General features: G+C 41.0%; 1 protein-coding gene across 1 annotated transcript; it reads left to right on the forward strand.

Moving 5' to 3' along the window:
• Positions 1–1,779: 1,779 nt before the first annotated feature.
• LOC113007034 (opsin-5) lies at positions 1,780–7,528 on the forward strand. The gene is given in 6 exon segments (XM_075410351.1): positions 1,780–2,102; positions 3,311–3,604; positions 3,728–4,059; positions 6,274–6,549; positions 6,552–6,593; positions 6,595–7,528. Coding segments are annotated over 6 exon segments (1,224 nt in total). The 5' UTR covers positions 1,780–1,999; the 3' UTR covers positions 6,772–7,528.
• Positions 7,529–13,198: the final 5,670 nt, after the last annotated feature.

Raw genomic sequence — 13,198 nt, forward strand, 5'->3', positions numbered from 1 at the left:
CTCAAAGCCTCCAGTTGTCTTTTTTTTTTTTTTTTTCCTCCTTTGACTTTTTTGCTTTCTTGCAGTTCTTCATAGAGGTCAGCAGATGGTGCCTCGACCTGCCATAAGCAACAGTGATGATTATTATGCTTCCTATTGTGCAGCTCGGGGACCAGAACCAGCCCTGATGTGGTGCTATTATACCAGCATTGCTGCACAGGAGTGAAAATACATGGGAACTTAGCATAAAATTAAGGATTTTCAAATGTAGATCAATTATCTGAATCATTAAGTTTTAAATACTTGGTTTTTGGTTTGAAGGGCTCATGAAATCAGCTCACCAGAAGTTTGTTCTAACCTTTGTGAAGCAGGCATCAGAACATGATTGCACCGAGGTCATAAAGGGGTGGACAGGGTCAACAACAATAACCAGGTAGCCTCCGACATGCAAATGAACCCCCCCCCCCCCCCCCCCCCCCCACTATTACGCCATCAACAGTTGATACAAGGCTTGATGGATCCATGCTTTCATGCTTGCATTTATCCAATTCTGTGTTGCCCATGTGAACTGTAGTTCAATTTCCTTTTCTTGACACAGGAAACCCACACCGGGTGTCACTCCTGCTGCAATCACCATCTGCATCAAGACTTGACGTATTGTCCATTCAGAGATGCTCTTTTGCACATCTTGGATGAGTGAGTGGTTATTTGGGTTACTCAGTTTTCCTCACTTCAAAGCAGTCTGGCCATTTTCCTCTGACGTCAACAAGGTATCTTCACCCAGAGAAATGCTGCTCACTGGATGTTTTCATTTTTTTAGGCCATCTTCTGTGAAACCTAAAGATGGTTGTCTGAGGCAGGCTGTCTGACAACCATACAAGTCACTTATATCACTTTTGTTCCCAATTCTGATGCTCAGTTTGAACTTCAGCATGCCATCTTCACCATGTCTACATATTAAAATGTGCAAAATGAGGTGACGGACACGTCTCCCAAGAAATGTGTGGCTCGAAAAGAACCACAAGTGAATCTCCGTTTAGCAGCTGAAACAGCAGGTCCTAGTTTTAACAGGTTTTGCAACACAGCTTTCAGGAGTGTACACTTGCATGTAATCCACTTAATCTTCCGAAAAGTTTAGCAAATACAATTTTGTGCATTGGGCTCACAGTGTGTGAGCCATGCGCAGGTTTTTGAGATCTCTAGACGTCACCTATCAGTTTCTGACCTCTGCATGGTGACATGTTGGTCTTTTGAGGCCAGAAGTGTCATATTTGGATGAGAGGGTGACTAATGCACCAAACTACTAAAACACTTAATATTCACTCACCAAAAAAGAATCATAAATGTCCCAGATGGTCTATATTAGTCAAAAAAAACTCCCATTAAAAATGCTTCAAAAGGAACCACAGCATAAACACAGCTTGCGATGATCCACCTACAGGTGGAAATGAAAGCAGCCATGCCACCTTCAGTTATAAAACACCACCTTCTCTATAGTTATTGTGAGGGCAGAAATAAGCCACAAAGAATGAAAACCAGTCTTTGTACCACGCTGTGAAAAGTTCATCTAATCTCTTAAGTTTTTTGTTTTTAATGTGGAAGTCTGACTCTCTTATAGACCCAGCTTCAACTGGCCACTGGAGGAACTGCAGTTTCTGGCTCTCTGATGTGGTTTTAAGTTGAAGTCAACAAAATGTTAAGGAATCGTAATATTGCAGGATTAAAAATAAACTAAACTATAATACCTTAGAATAAATGGAAAAATAGCTAGTTAGGCTGTTAAAGCCCAGGCTCTTGGAGATATTGTGGTGGCATTTGCAAGTTAAGCCAAAGTCCTTATAACGTCCTTGTCTATAGAGCTCCTGGATCCCCATCCTCAGTGTATTTGACGGACATCACACACTTGAGTTACCATGGCGACAGAACCCCATGCATAAAAGAAAGTCAGCCTCATCTCCCTTTGACAGACAGGACTGGATTTCAGCCACTGCGGCATCAGCAACACCAGCAGCAGCGACCGATGCCTCTGAACTCCTCTGATGGAAACCGGACCACCTCCGCCTTCACCTCCAAACTGACCCCAGCTGCTGACATATGCGTGGGACTGGCCATCTTCTCCATCGGTATGCTGAGTTATCTGTTCTCTCTATTTCTGCTTTACCTGGAAAACAAAAATGCTGTTGACTATTTTTTTGATAAGCTTAATTCACGCCTTTAAGTTATAAAAAGTGCTTTAATTTCCAATAAATATAAAGTATTTAAACTTTAATCATTTCATTTTCTTTTTCTTTCCATTGGTTCGTTTTCAGTGAACTTCTCAGATCTTATATTTGACTTTTATTTGTCTGCAGGGCTCAGTCGCTCATTAAACTAGTTACACTTGACTAGGAGCGCTGAAGGTGTGCATTGCAATAGCAGTAACTATAAGTAAGGATTTAACCTGTATTGTGTTGTCACTCATATAAATGTGTGCTCGGTTTGCCTCTAAGACGTCAATAATCCAGTTATTCTGCATGGTGGCTCTCACTTTGATATGTACGACCTAAAAATGAACTCCTAGCATGTCAGACTGCTGGGCAAATAGTGCAAAGTGCCCATAAGAAGGTTATTCTGCTAAAGATGGTTTTCTTAGATTTTCCACACAAGTATACAACATCTGCCGACATCAGGTGATTCTCAAACTAATGAGCAACACTCATATTAACAGCTGGATATCGCAAAATAAGAGGGAAATATTTGTTGCTGCTCCAAAAAGTCAAGAACAAAAAAAATTGTTCCTATTTGTTGTCCTTGAAACACAGTGATCAAAACAGGAATCTTGGCTGAAAAAATCAAAATGTATTTGCTTATGTGAGTTTTGTGGAATTTATTTTGTTTTTTCAGGGGAAAACAAATCGCACTGATGTAGTCAGAAAGCCTCAGTTATCAAATATGATACCCTCGGCATTAAGAGTTTAAGTGTGTTGTATTTTATTTTTATGTATACTTTTATATTGCTTTTTTAAATTGCCTTGAGGCATCATTGTGAGCCTATGTTTTTATCTTTATATTAAACAACATTGACATTATCTGTAATTAAATGTGCTATTTAAGTAAAACTGACATTGGCATATCTGATGGGAACATTTTCCATGGGATACGCTCACTTTAAAGTAATAACGATGCCCTTTTGAAGGTATAAAATATGTAAACATTTTTTGCTTTGTCTCAAAAACTTTCTAAATGTTTGCTAACATTTTGGTCATAGCAATTATAAAAATAGTGTTGCTTCCAAAGAGGCCAAATGCTAAACGAATGCAGCAGTTTCCTTCTGACCTTCTTCCCGGTGCAGCTCTGCTCTCTGTAATGGGGAATGGGCTGGTGCTGGTGATCTGTTACCTCAGGAGGAAGAAGATGGTGGGCTCGGAGCTGCTGTGCGTCAACCTGGCTGTTGTCGACTTCCTCAGCTGCATCTGCTTCTACCCGCTCGCCATCCTGTCCTCCTTCCACCACGCCTGGCTGGGAGAAAACATCACGTGCGTTTACTACGGCTTCGGCTGCTACACCTTCGGCTTGTGCGGCATGTTCACCATCACTGCCATCAGCATCATCCGCTACCTAAAGACCTGCTACAGCTTGGCTTACGGTGAGGACTGTTGTTGTTAGTTAATAAGAATTTGATGCTAAGAGTAGTAGCTTCATGTAACTCATGTCCCAAATGCCCCCAATCTTGCAGTCTCTATCCTTTTTTTTTGCCTTCTTGCTGTAGCTGTGTGGCTGAAAGGAACCAACATCCGCCTCTTGTGCTGTGCTATCTGGCTGGTTGCTACAGTGTGGTCCAGCTTCCCTCTGTTCGGCTGGGGCGAGTATGTCCCCGAGCCTTACGGACTGTCCTGCACAATCGCCTGGCAGGGTTATCACACCTCCGCCAAGGATGCCTTCTATGTCATCTGCTCCTTTGCCTGCTTCACGCTGGTTCCCGTCCTCCTCATTGTGGTGTCGCAGTGCAGGATCCTCTACAAGGTGTCCCGCTTCTCCTACTTGCTGTCTGCTAGGGGCATCCGCAACAACCTGCGCCGCGCTGAGAAGCGGCTCTCCATGGTGAGCTTCAGTCTTTACATTATATCTGCAGACTTGACAAACACACATGAACTGAGAATGTTGAGAGAATCCAGTCCAGGCAGCGCTCGAATTTGCTGCTGGGTGCACACCAACAGGAAATTCTCCATCAGTGGTCGAATAGTGCCAAAAATGACCACCCGTGTCTCTTCCTGATAACTGATCCTTGACCTCATCATCAGATAACTACACCAAACTAGTCAGGTCATATGAAAGAGAACAACCCGAATATCCCGTGAAAAACATCACTCAAATACCACACCTGTAATTTTAAAGAAAAATTAATATATACTAGCCTATAAAGTGAAACCAGATGCTTTTCATATTGAGCTCAGCTCATGTTGTCTATTCACACTGGGGAAATGATTAAGTGACCATGCAGCAAAGGATATTGAATAAGGAGGTGGCACGCAGGAGGAAAAGAGAAACACCACAGAGAAGATTCAAGAATGTAGTGATGCAGGATGTGCAGAGGTGTAACAGAGGAGGATGCTAGAGGCAGGATGGAGATGGAGGCAGATGATCCAGAGAAATTAGAGAGATTTTTTTTTCCATTTACATGTAAAACTATGTTCGGCACACAAGGCAAAAACTTTATAAGAATTAGAGTTAAATAAACTGTCTTTATAGAGTTATCTCAATATGCTTTATCTTGCAAAGTAAAAACCCTGCAATATATTAGCAGCTGGTGACAGTGGGAAGGAAGAAGTCCCTCCTGACAGGAAGAGGCCTGCAGCAAAACCAGGCTGGGTGTGAACCATGAATATTACAACAGCAGGGTATGGCATTAAATGAAAAACAGGCTAATAATTAGTATTTACATGCTAGTTGCCAGTTATATCTCCTTTCCTTTCATATGGGATGGTCCAGTGTATCTTAAAGGAGGTAATAAAGAAAGCAATGAAGCATCTTTCTTTAAGTTTTGGAGCTTTTATAATTTCGAACCTTTCTCTGTAAAATTCTCACTTTGACCTCGTGGCATTAGATCAGACTTTATCAGTTATAGAGGTATCACAGTACTAATGCATTGTGAAGGTCGTACAGGCATTCACATCTTTTACTCATCAGTCATTACTCATTGCTTTCATTTAGCCCTCTGTGCATTTTTATTGTGGTTGGAGATCGGATCTAAACTTAGTTCTTCTTGGAGTTTTAAGGCAACAGCATATCTTGGTATGTAACAGGGTTTTGAACAAAGCTGATAATGACATGTATCTGTTAGAGACTTTGAAGCTGGAAGAAGAGCCTCCAGCGTTATCTCAGAACTAAACATTTGAGCCTCTTGTCTCTCCAAGTTGAGTCACACTTTATACTTGACTTGTCTTTTGTCTGTAGAACCTTTGATTTTGAATGTTTGACTGTCCTGCAGTTTATCACAGATACATTTCAGCCACATCAATCGATGTATTCTTCCTCTGAATGGAAGGGAGGATGTAATCAGTTCCGTTTGTCTATTTGTGTTTGTTAGCACTCTACTGTCCACAGGATTTCACATTTCTTTGTGATGGTAGATACCAATAACAGCTCAAGCTGATTTAAATTTGCTGAAAATCCCCTCGAGGTCACAACAAACCAACTTTATATTACTCACAATTTTTTATCGATTGTCTTCGTATTTTACAACAATCTAAACCTTGGGGGATACGAGTACCTAGGTTGGTTAAGCATTTGACCTTGACCTTCACTATTAGCACCCGAGGTCAAAGCTGACCTTGAAAAAAAATTCAAGAAATCCAGAGTACCAGGAGAGAGCCCACGAGGCCCAGAACACAGTGTGAGGCCCAGATGACCAAGAGGTTGTAGGGAGGAGTTGCCTCTGCTATGTTTTTTCTATTAATATTTAAGGGAACGGAAATGGGTTCATTCCAACCACACGAGATGGAAAAGATAAAGTGAAGGTAAAAATAACAAAAATATCGTTATATTTAAAAGAAACTCGTGTCGCTTTAAAAATAGAATTAGTGCCATAATTTTTTCCTGAACACGTCAATATTCACATGACCGTACGAGATCCGTTACTAGGAAAGTGTAGACATGAAATATTCAGTCTGCTGCACCACATGATCTTTGCTTTGTTTGAAAATGGATCGTTTCATAGGAAACAAGTTATTTGTGTGTCAGAGATGATTCATCAGGTCTCTGATTAGTTTCCAGTGTACTAACTTACCCTCTTTACTCTGTCGCTTCCCCTTCCAGATGTTTTTCTGCATCAGTTTGGGTTTTGTAATTGCCTGGGCTCCCTACGCTGTCGTGTCCTTCCTTTTCATTTTCCACAAGGAGCACCGGTACATGGCTCCGGAGGGTTTCGTGTTTCCCGCCCTCTTCGCCAAAAGCTCCCACATCTACAACCCATTCATCTACTTCTACTTCAACAAGACTTTCCAGCGGGAGCTCCACCGGCTGCTTCTCTCAACCTACCACAAGCTGGGAGGAAACCGAGTTGGGGTCCACGTTACCACAGCCCATCAGGCCCCAAACCCCATCCATATTCAGCTCCAGGAACAAGGATCCAGCCAAAAGAATAAATTGGGCTCGTCTCAGGGTGGAACTCAAAGCAAACATAAACGCAAAGTACTGCAGAGCAGCAACAACCACGACAGGCTGGTGTACACCTGCTGGGGCTCCACATCGAAGAAAGCCTCCACCATCTCCAATAATAAACCTGCCAGGGCCTCCATGCCTATCTCTATATAAACAAATTAATTAGGAGTCATTTCACTAATGTTTGAGAAATTGCTGACTTCATCATGTATCCCAACAACCATTAGTCTAACCCACGTGGGCCAGGGTACCACGTAGTGTTGCATTTGAGTTCACTGAGATGAGCAGTTCACATATTTGGGCTAATTCTGTGTTGCCAGTGTTTCCCCTGAGGTGGCCGCAGCCTGCACCACTCTGTGTGTGTTGGGGAAGTTTTACAGTAAGAAACTTTTACCAAATGTCATCATCTATGTGGTCTTAACTGATCGTAAAGAAAGCTGAAGAGGTAAAAACCACATCAAAACTGTACAGATATTTTTTTTTTTTGCTATTTTGTCTCGTTTCTTGACTCGTGTTGTTTGGATGAGCAGCTCTTGAGAAAAGCTGCGACCAGTCTGCCCGTTCTGCACGACTACGTTTTGAACACACACTCACACACAATCAGTGAATGTATCTTTGTCGCTGTCCTCTTTTTCAAACAATAACTTGCCTGCATGTGATACGTTTGCAGGCTCTGTACTGCATTTGCTGATTTTGTAACTTATGCGTGAGACTGTGAGAACGTATTTCGACCAGTGTGTGTCCAAATACTTCGACTCAGAGAGAAAGCATGTGAGGACTGTTCACAGGCGTCAGACGAACTGGAATTCAGCTTGACACTGGAATTTCATTTTTTTAAAACGAGACTTGCAGTCTTTGAACATTTATGTAATTTGGACATTTCAGTGTTTCATTTTTAATAAACTTATAAAACAACTCAAAACCTGTTTTTTTTTTATCTTTTTCATTATGAAATATTGTTTCTTGGCATAGTGGCCATTGTTGTGGGTTTTTTAGGCACGTCTTAATATAAATGATTCATCATCAGTGTTTTAATCCCTATGTTGCCACACTAACAGCTAACTTCTGGGGAAAGCGGTGATGATTTGTCAGCCCAGACTGTGCCACGAAATTTCATCACAACTGGGGAAACTCAGTTAAATTGTTTTTTATTTAGTTAAATATTTTCTTCTGAAATAAATAAATCACTTCATCAGTGTGGAAATGTAATAATACCTCTGAATGACGACAACAACAACAAAGCCTTGATTATAAAAACTAATCATTATTGGGTGCCATTAATAATTTAAAAGGGACTGACTCTGTGCGTCTGCAGTACAACAGAATAATTGATCCGAAGTACAAAAATCAAAATTGTTGTTCAAATCGGTTGACAAAGACTGGACCACAAAACTGTGAATAGAGCATGTGAGAAGGTTACTTTAAAGATGAACAACACAAATCCTTGACAACTATTTTAAAAAGAACTGGTGTGAAGGAGCGAAAAATCCATAACCTCAAAGAATAAGACGGCTGGGATGACTTTAGCAAAAGAACAGTTCAACAAAGAAATATTAGGAAGTTATGAGATGGAAAAACTCCAACCAGACATGATTATTTACTGGTTCAAAGGCCGAGTCTGATCCTCACAGAAGCCCTACCTAAAGCCCAAAGAGCGCAAACTAAATACTAAACATGGGAACTCTGATCTTCAGTGACGCCATTCGTGTCGCATATTTAAAATAAACGCACCCTTCCTTGACATTTTATTATCTCATTATCAAGCTTATTCATTCACATTTAAGTGTAGCTGAAGTGTCTGGAAATTAATGAGAAACATTAATACAAGACCAGATCCATCTTAACTGAGAAAAAGGCTCCAAACCGGTCTATTCTCATTGTAATTATTTTCAAAATCTCTCAGGATTCTCGCATTTTTATTCAGACCATGCAGCTGTCTGAGGGTTCAACAGCTGCATGAACCAAAGCAATAAAGTTTCCTCACAGAGCAGAAATGCGAGGCTTCGTCTCGTGTCTTAATGCTTGTCTAATAACTTAATAGCTTCTGAAATGGTGATCAGTGGCTAAACGATTTGTCTAGAGCTCCTGGGGTTTAGAAAGCTTATAGAGGCACTTCCTCAAATGACTTGTGGTGCCTTGATTTTTGTGTAAATGTGTCTCTAAACAACTGAAATTTCACAGCATAGTGAAGCACAGCAGATGTATTATTTCCTGTAGCGCAAAAGCTGAGCTATGAGAGGATACACATTGACCTTCCAGTGTAAATGAGCAACTGTTTGCTGTTTACAGTTTGTTCCCGTCTCACAGAATGGTCTAAAAACAGTTACTGCTTCTATAAAAAAAAAAAAAAAAAAAAAGATAATTATCAAAGTCATGCACGATCAGCTTGCAGGTATGCTAATCAAGCTTTTTGCAGAGGCTTTGACGCTTGATGCTTGTGCAGACCGCCAAACAGTTTCCCACAGATTTTGTGTGTGTGTGAAGTTACATGCATGCACAAACAATTCAATTCAATTTTATTTATATAGCGCCAAATCACAACAAAAGTCACCTCAAGGCGCTTTACACACACATGCACAGAAAAAACAAACGGACTGAACGTGACCAAGAGGGCGACATTTCTGTCTTAGTGTACCAAAGCACCAAAATCCTGGACTCTGTGTTTCTATCAAAGCTCTTTGAAGATGAGCAGTGAGATGTGTAGCCGGTCTTTGTTTATGTGCTGGCGATGATGTAACCTCTCTTGACAATAGGCCGCATTGATGAGCCACAAAGCAGCTCAGTGTTTCCCTCATCATCCAAATCAGCAGGAGAGCTTAATTGCATCTCGCTGGTCTTCATCTGGAATATTACAATGACGCCAAACACTCACCAGAAAATGCTTTGAATGCTTAGCTATCATAGCTTTTTGCAATGCACTTGCTTATGTTTGTTGGCTTTCATGTTTCTCTCTCTGCCTTCGTTTAAATGTCGTCGCACCTCCGTGTTAATCATTTGCTCTTTGTTGCAGTGGTTAGCACTGTTGACTCACACCAACAAGGTCGTGGGTTCGAATCCACTGCGCGGCTCTCTCCAGGTACTTCAAATGCAGACTTGTTAGGTTAATTGGTGATTCTAAAGTGGCCTTAAGTATGAATGTTATCATCTCTGACGACTGACGACCTGTCCAGGGTGTACGAATCCAGCCCACCTGTGACCCTCAATTGAAGCATTTAAGAAAATGGATGGATGGTTATTTTTCTGTGTGTTGTTTTGGTTTAATTTCACCTCAGTGTGCTCATATATAGTCCCGTCTTTGCTCCAATCTACTGTTTTTGTTTCTTTTTGGTACATTCTGTTTCTGTGTTTAATCATTTTTGCACACTAGTATATTTAAACACATCATCAATCATGTATTACTTTTAATTTGATTCGAATGTGATACTCTTACACATGTATTCACAATTTATACCATTTAAAAAAAAAAACAATAAACTGTAAAACTTTTTAAATGGACTAAATTAGTACATTCTTAGAACAAGCCCATCACTGCCAGCAGACAGGAAAGATCAAACCAGTCATGAAAACAGAGGCCTCCTCTGAATTGGCCACATGCTGAGCTTTTGTTAACTGCATGGAAACTTTTCCAAACAGGACTAAACAGAGTCCTCCAGGATCGTGGCCAGCTCAAAATCTTTACAGAAAGGCAAAGGTCCTGTTTGTTTGTTTGTGTGAATGTTTCCCTGCTGATAAATTAATTCTGGAGTTTCTGGGGCTTGTGTTTTCTTGCAGGACAGGTGTAATAAAGAGATTTCTGTCTGTGACCCATAGTAGGAAGGTTTGAGATTTCAGTGTTGAGTGAGGGCAAAATGAAAAAATAAACTGCGTGAACGGGGCTGTTAGCATACAGTACGTAGGAAAAAAGTGCAAAACCATATCTCAAGCTTTTAACACTAAGATATGGCAGGCCACCTACAGTAAACTGGCAGGCCAATCAAAGAGCTTTAATCAGAGAAGCAGCCAAGAGGCCCACGTTAACTCTAGAGGAGCTGCAGAGATTGACAGGTGGGAAAATCTGGACTCCCCAAATCTGGCTGTTATAGAAGAGCGTCAAGACAGAGGCCATTGTTGAAAGAAAGCCATAAGAAGTCTGCCACAAGCCATGAAGGGGACACAGCAAAGGTGCCCTGGTCAGATGAGACCAAAATTGAATCTTTGGGCCTTTATGCAAAACTGTACATTGATTTGAAAACACAATCCCAGCTGTAAAACATGGTGGTGGCAGCATCATGCTGTGGGCACACTTTTCTCCTGCAGGGAAAGGGAAGCTGCTCAGAGCTGATGGAAAGATGGATGGATGTAAACACGGGGCAAACCTGGAAGAAAACCTATTAAAGGCTGCAAAAGACTTGAGAATGGGGAGGAGGTTTGACCTTAAACATACAGCCCGACTTAAATCCTGTTGAGCACCTGTGGGAGGACTTGAAAACTGCTGTTCACAGACACCCTGCATCTAATTTGACTGCACTGGAGCTATTGTGCAAAAAAGTCAGAGTCTGCAGTCTGTAGATGTGCGAAGGTGGTAGAAACAGCCCAACAGAATTCAGTTAGTGTTACATCGCCAGTAATTAGGGCTAGGGGATGAGAGCCCTGTTATTCGTAAAACTTTTTGAACACCAAGCATCATTTTTCTTCCACTTCACTATTATGGACTAGTTTGTGTTTGTCTATCTTTTTTTTTTCAAATATAAAGCAGGAAGTAAGTGTGTGAGGTTACGTGGCCAGATTAGAAATGATATCTTCAAATTATCTCGAGACACTTTCAGGCATTCGTGATGTCCTGATGTTTAGTCTGTCTGCTGTGAGATACCATCAGCTCTATCAAAATAGCACCTGAGCTGGGGGACTTTTTACAGTGAGTGGTTCTCTCTGCCAGAGAAATGACATTTATTATGTGCTGAAAAAAACATTTTCTCCTCCACAGTACACTGGCAAGCATGATTTCAAGTTAAAGGGATTGGCCCGACAATCAACCACAAAAACCACAGGTTAACAGCCACAGCTGTGAAATTTTTCTGAATCACAAAACCTTCATGTTCTTTGTCTAGCAAAACAAAAGTTTTCTGGGAAAAGTTGTTTTTTTTCATCGTTCGTCTATAGAAACCATTAAAGGCAAGAATATAGTCTTTATTTATTTAATGTTTTGTAGTAGAACAAAACTGTTCTAATTTCTTTGTCTGATTATGGCCTTGAAAAGTGGCACAGTGAGAAATGGTGATTAGCTTTGTGAGTATTTATTGTGTTGAAATAAAGAGTTGTAGTCAGAGGTTTACATACACTCATCATGGGCATGAATGTCATGGCGATGTTGGGCTTAATATGATGCACAAGTTTGAAATTATTTTGGATTTCCTCTTATCCACACAGACTCATTGAGCTTATAGGACTTGATAGTATAACCTCTTAAGTAATCCGCACTGCTTAATCCCTCATGTCTTTAGTGGGAGAAGGGTAACTGCTTCACTGGGACACCTCCAGACAGCAACCAGGATCCCATGTGTAAATAAAAGATTTTAAATGAACTTATTCTTGTATAGAGCCTTTCTACTCTGGAGGACTCTTCAGTACTTCATACAACATGCCTTATTCGCCCAAGCACTTTTTTTTAAAATGCTGATGTGCTTTCTATCTAGCAGTCATACTCCGATGGATGCATCAGAGATTAATCCAAGTAATACTCTTCACCGCTGATGTGTCCAACTATATCTCCATGCCGGAAAGAAAGCTTTGCCTGCTGCATGGGTTCCATGGTTGGCTCCAAAACCGAGGCAAAATCAGTTCTGTTTCAAAAAGATCAAGATAGGGACAGCCACAATACTATAAAGCACAAGTCCCCCTGAAAAGTGAGAGTCAGGAATACGGCTACTTCCATCTTTCACATACAGTTTATGATATAGAGTAATGGAGGAGGTCAGGATGGATATGTGAAGCTATAAAACAATAGCTCTTTCCACAGGAACTTGCTGTTTGTTTCCTGTTTCAAAGCTTTGCGACACACATACTGTAACCACACTGGCAAATGTTCTTTAACTCAAATAAAGCATCCGTTTTTGAACAGAAAACAAACTTTTACTCCTGCACTGTGACATCATCACATGATAATTTATCTATTTTTTAACTTGTGGTTTGCGTGAGAAGCAGAACAGGAGGTGTGTCTACCACTTGACTCTGATTGGCTACTTTTTATTGCACCACTCTTTAGGTTTGCCCGCTCACTCTGGGAATGGAATTATTTTAGACTTAAATACATACTTGGCTAAAAATTGGCTTTGATTTTCATTATAAACATTCAGAAGTACATCTCTATATGTTTAACAGGGACGTGGGACCGATCTGTGAGGCCTTGTTTTTCTGAGGAACCTGTTGTCACGGTATCTCACCCTCGTTAGTCTGGAAATGAGGACGAGCAGGCCATGAGAGGATGCAGGCCGATCTCATTATGGGAGGAAGCTGCCTCGCTGAAGCGTAACGGGACAGTCTGGGATGATCAGACGGAGGAAGTGGTGGCTTGGAAAAAGGTTTTAAGGGGGCGAGGGGGGGT

This window comes from Astatotilapia calliptera, chromosome 15, assembly GCF_900246225.1.
Source record: "Astatotilapia calliptera chromosome 15, fAstCal1.2, whole genome shotgun sequence".
NCBI lineage: Eukaryota > Metazoa > Chordata > Actinopteri > Cichliformes > Cichlidae > Astatotilapia > Astatotilapia calliptera.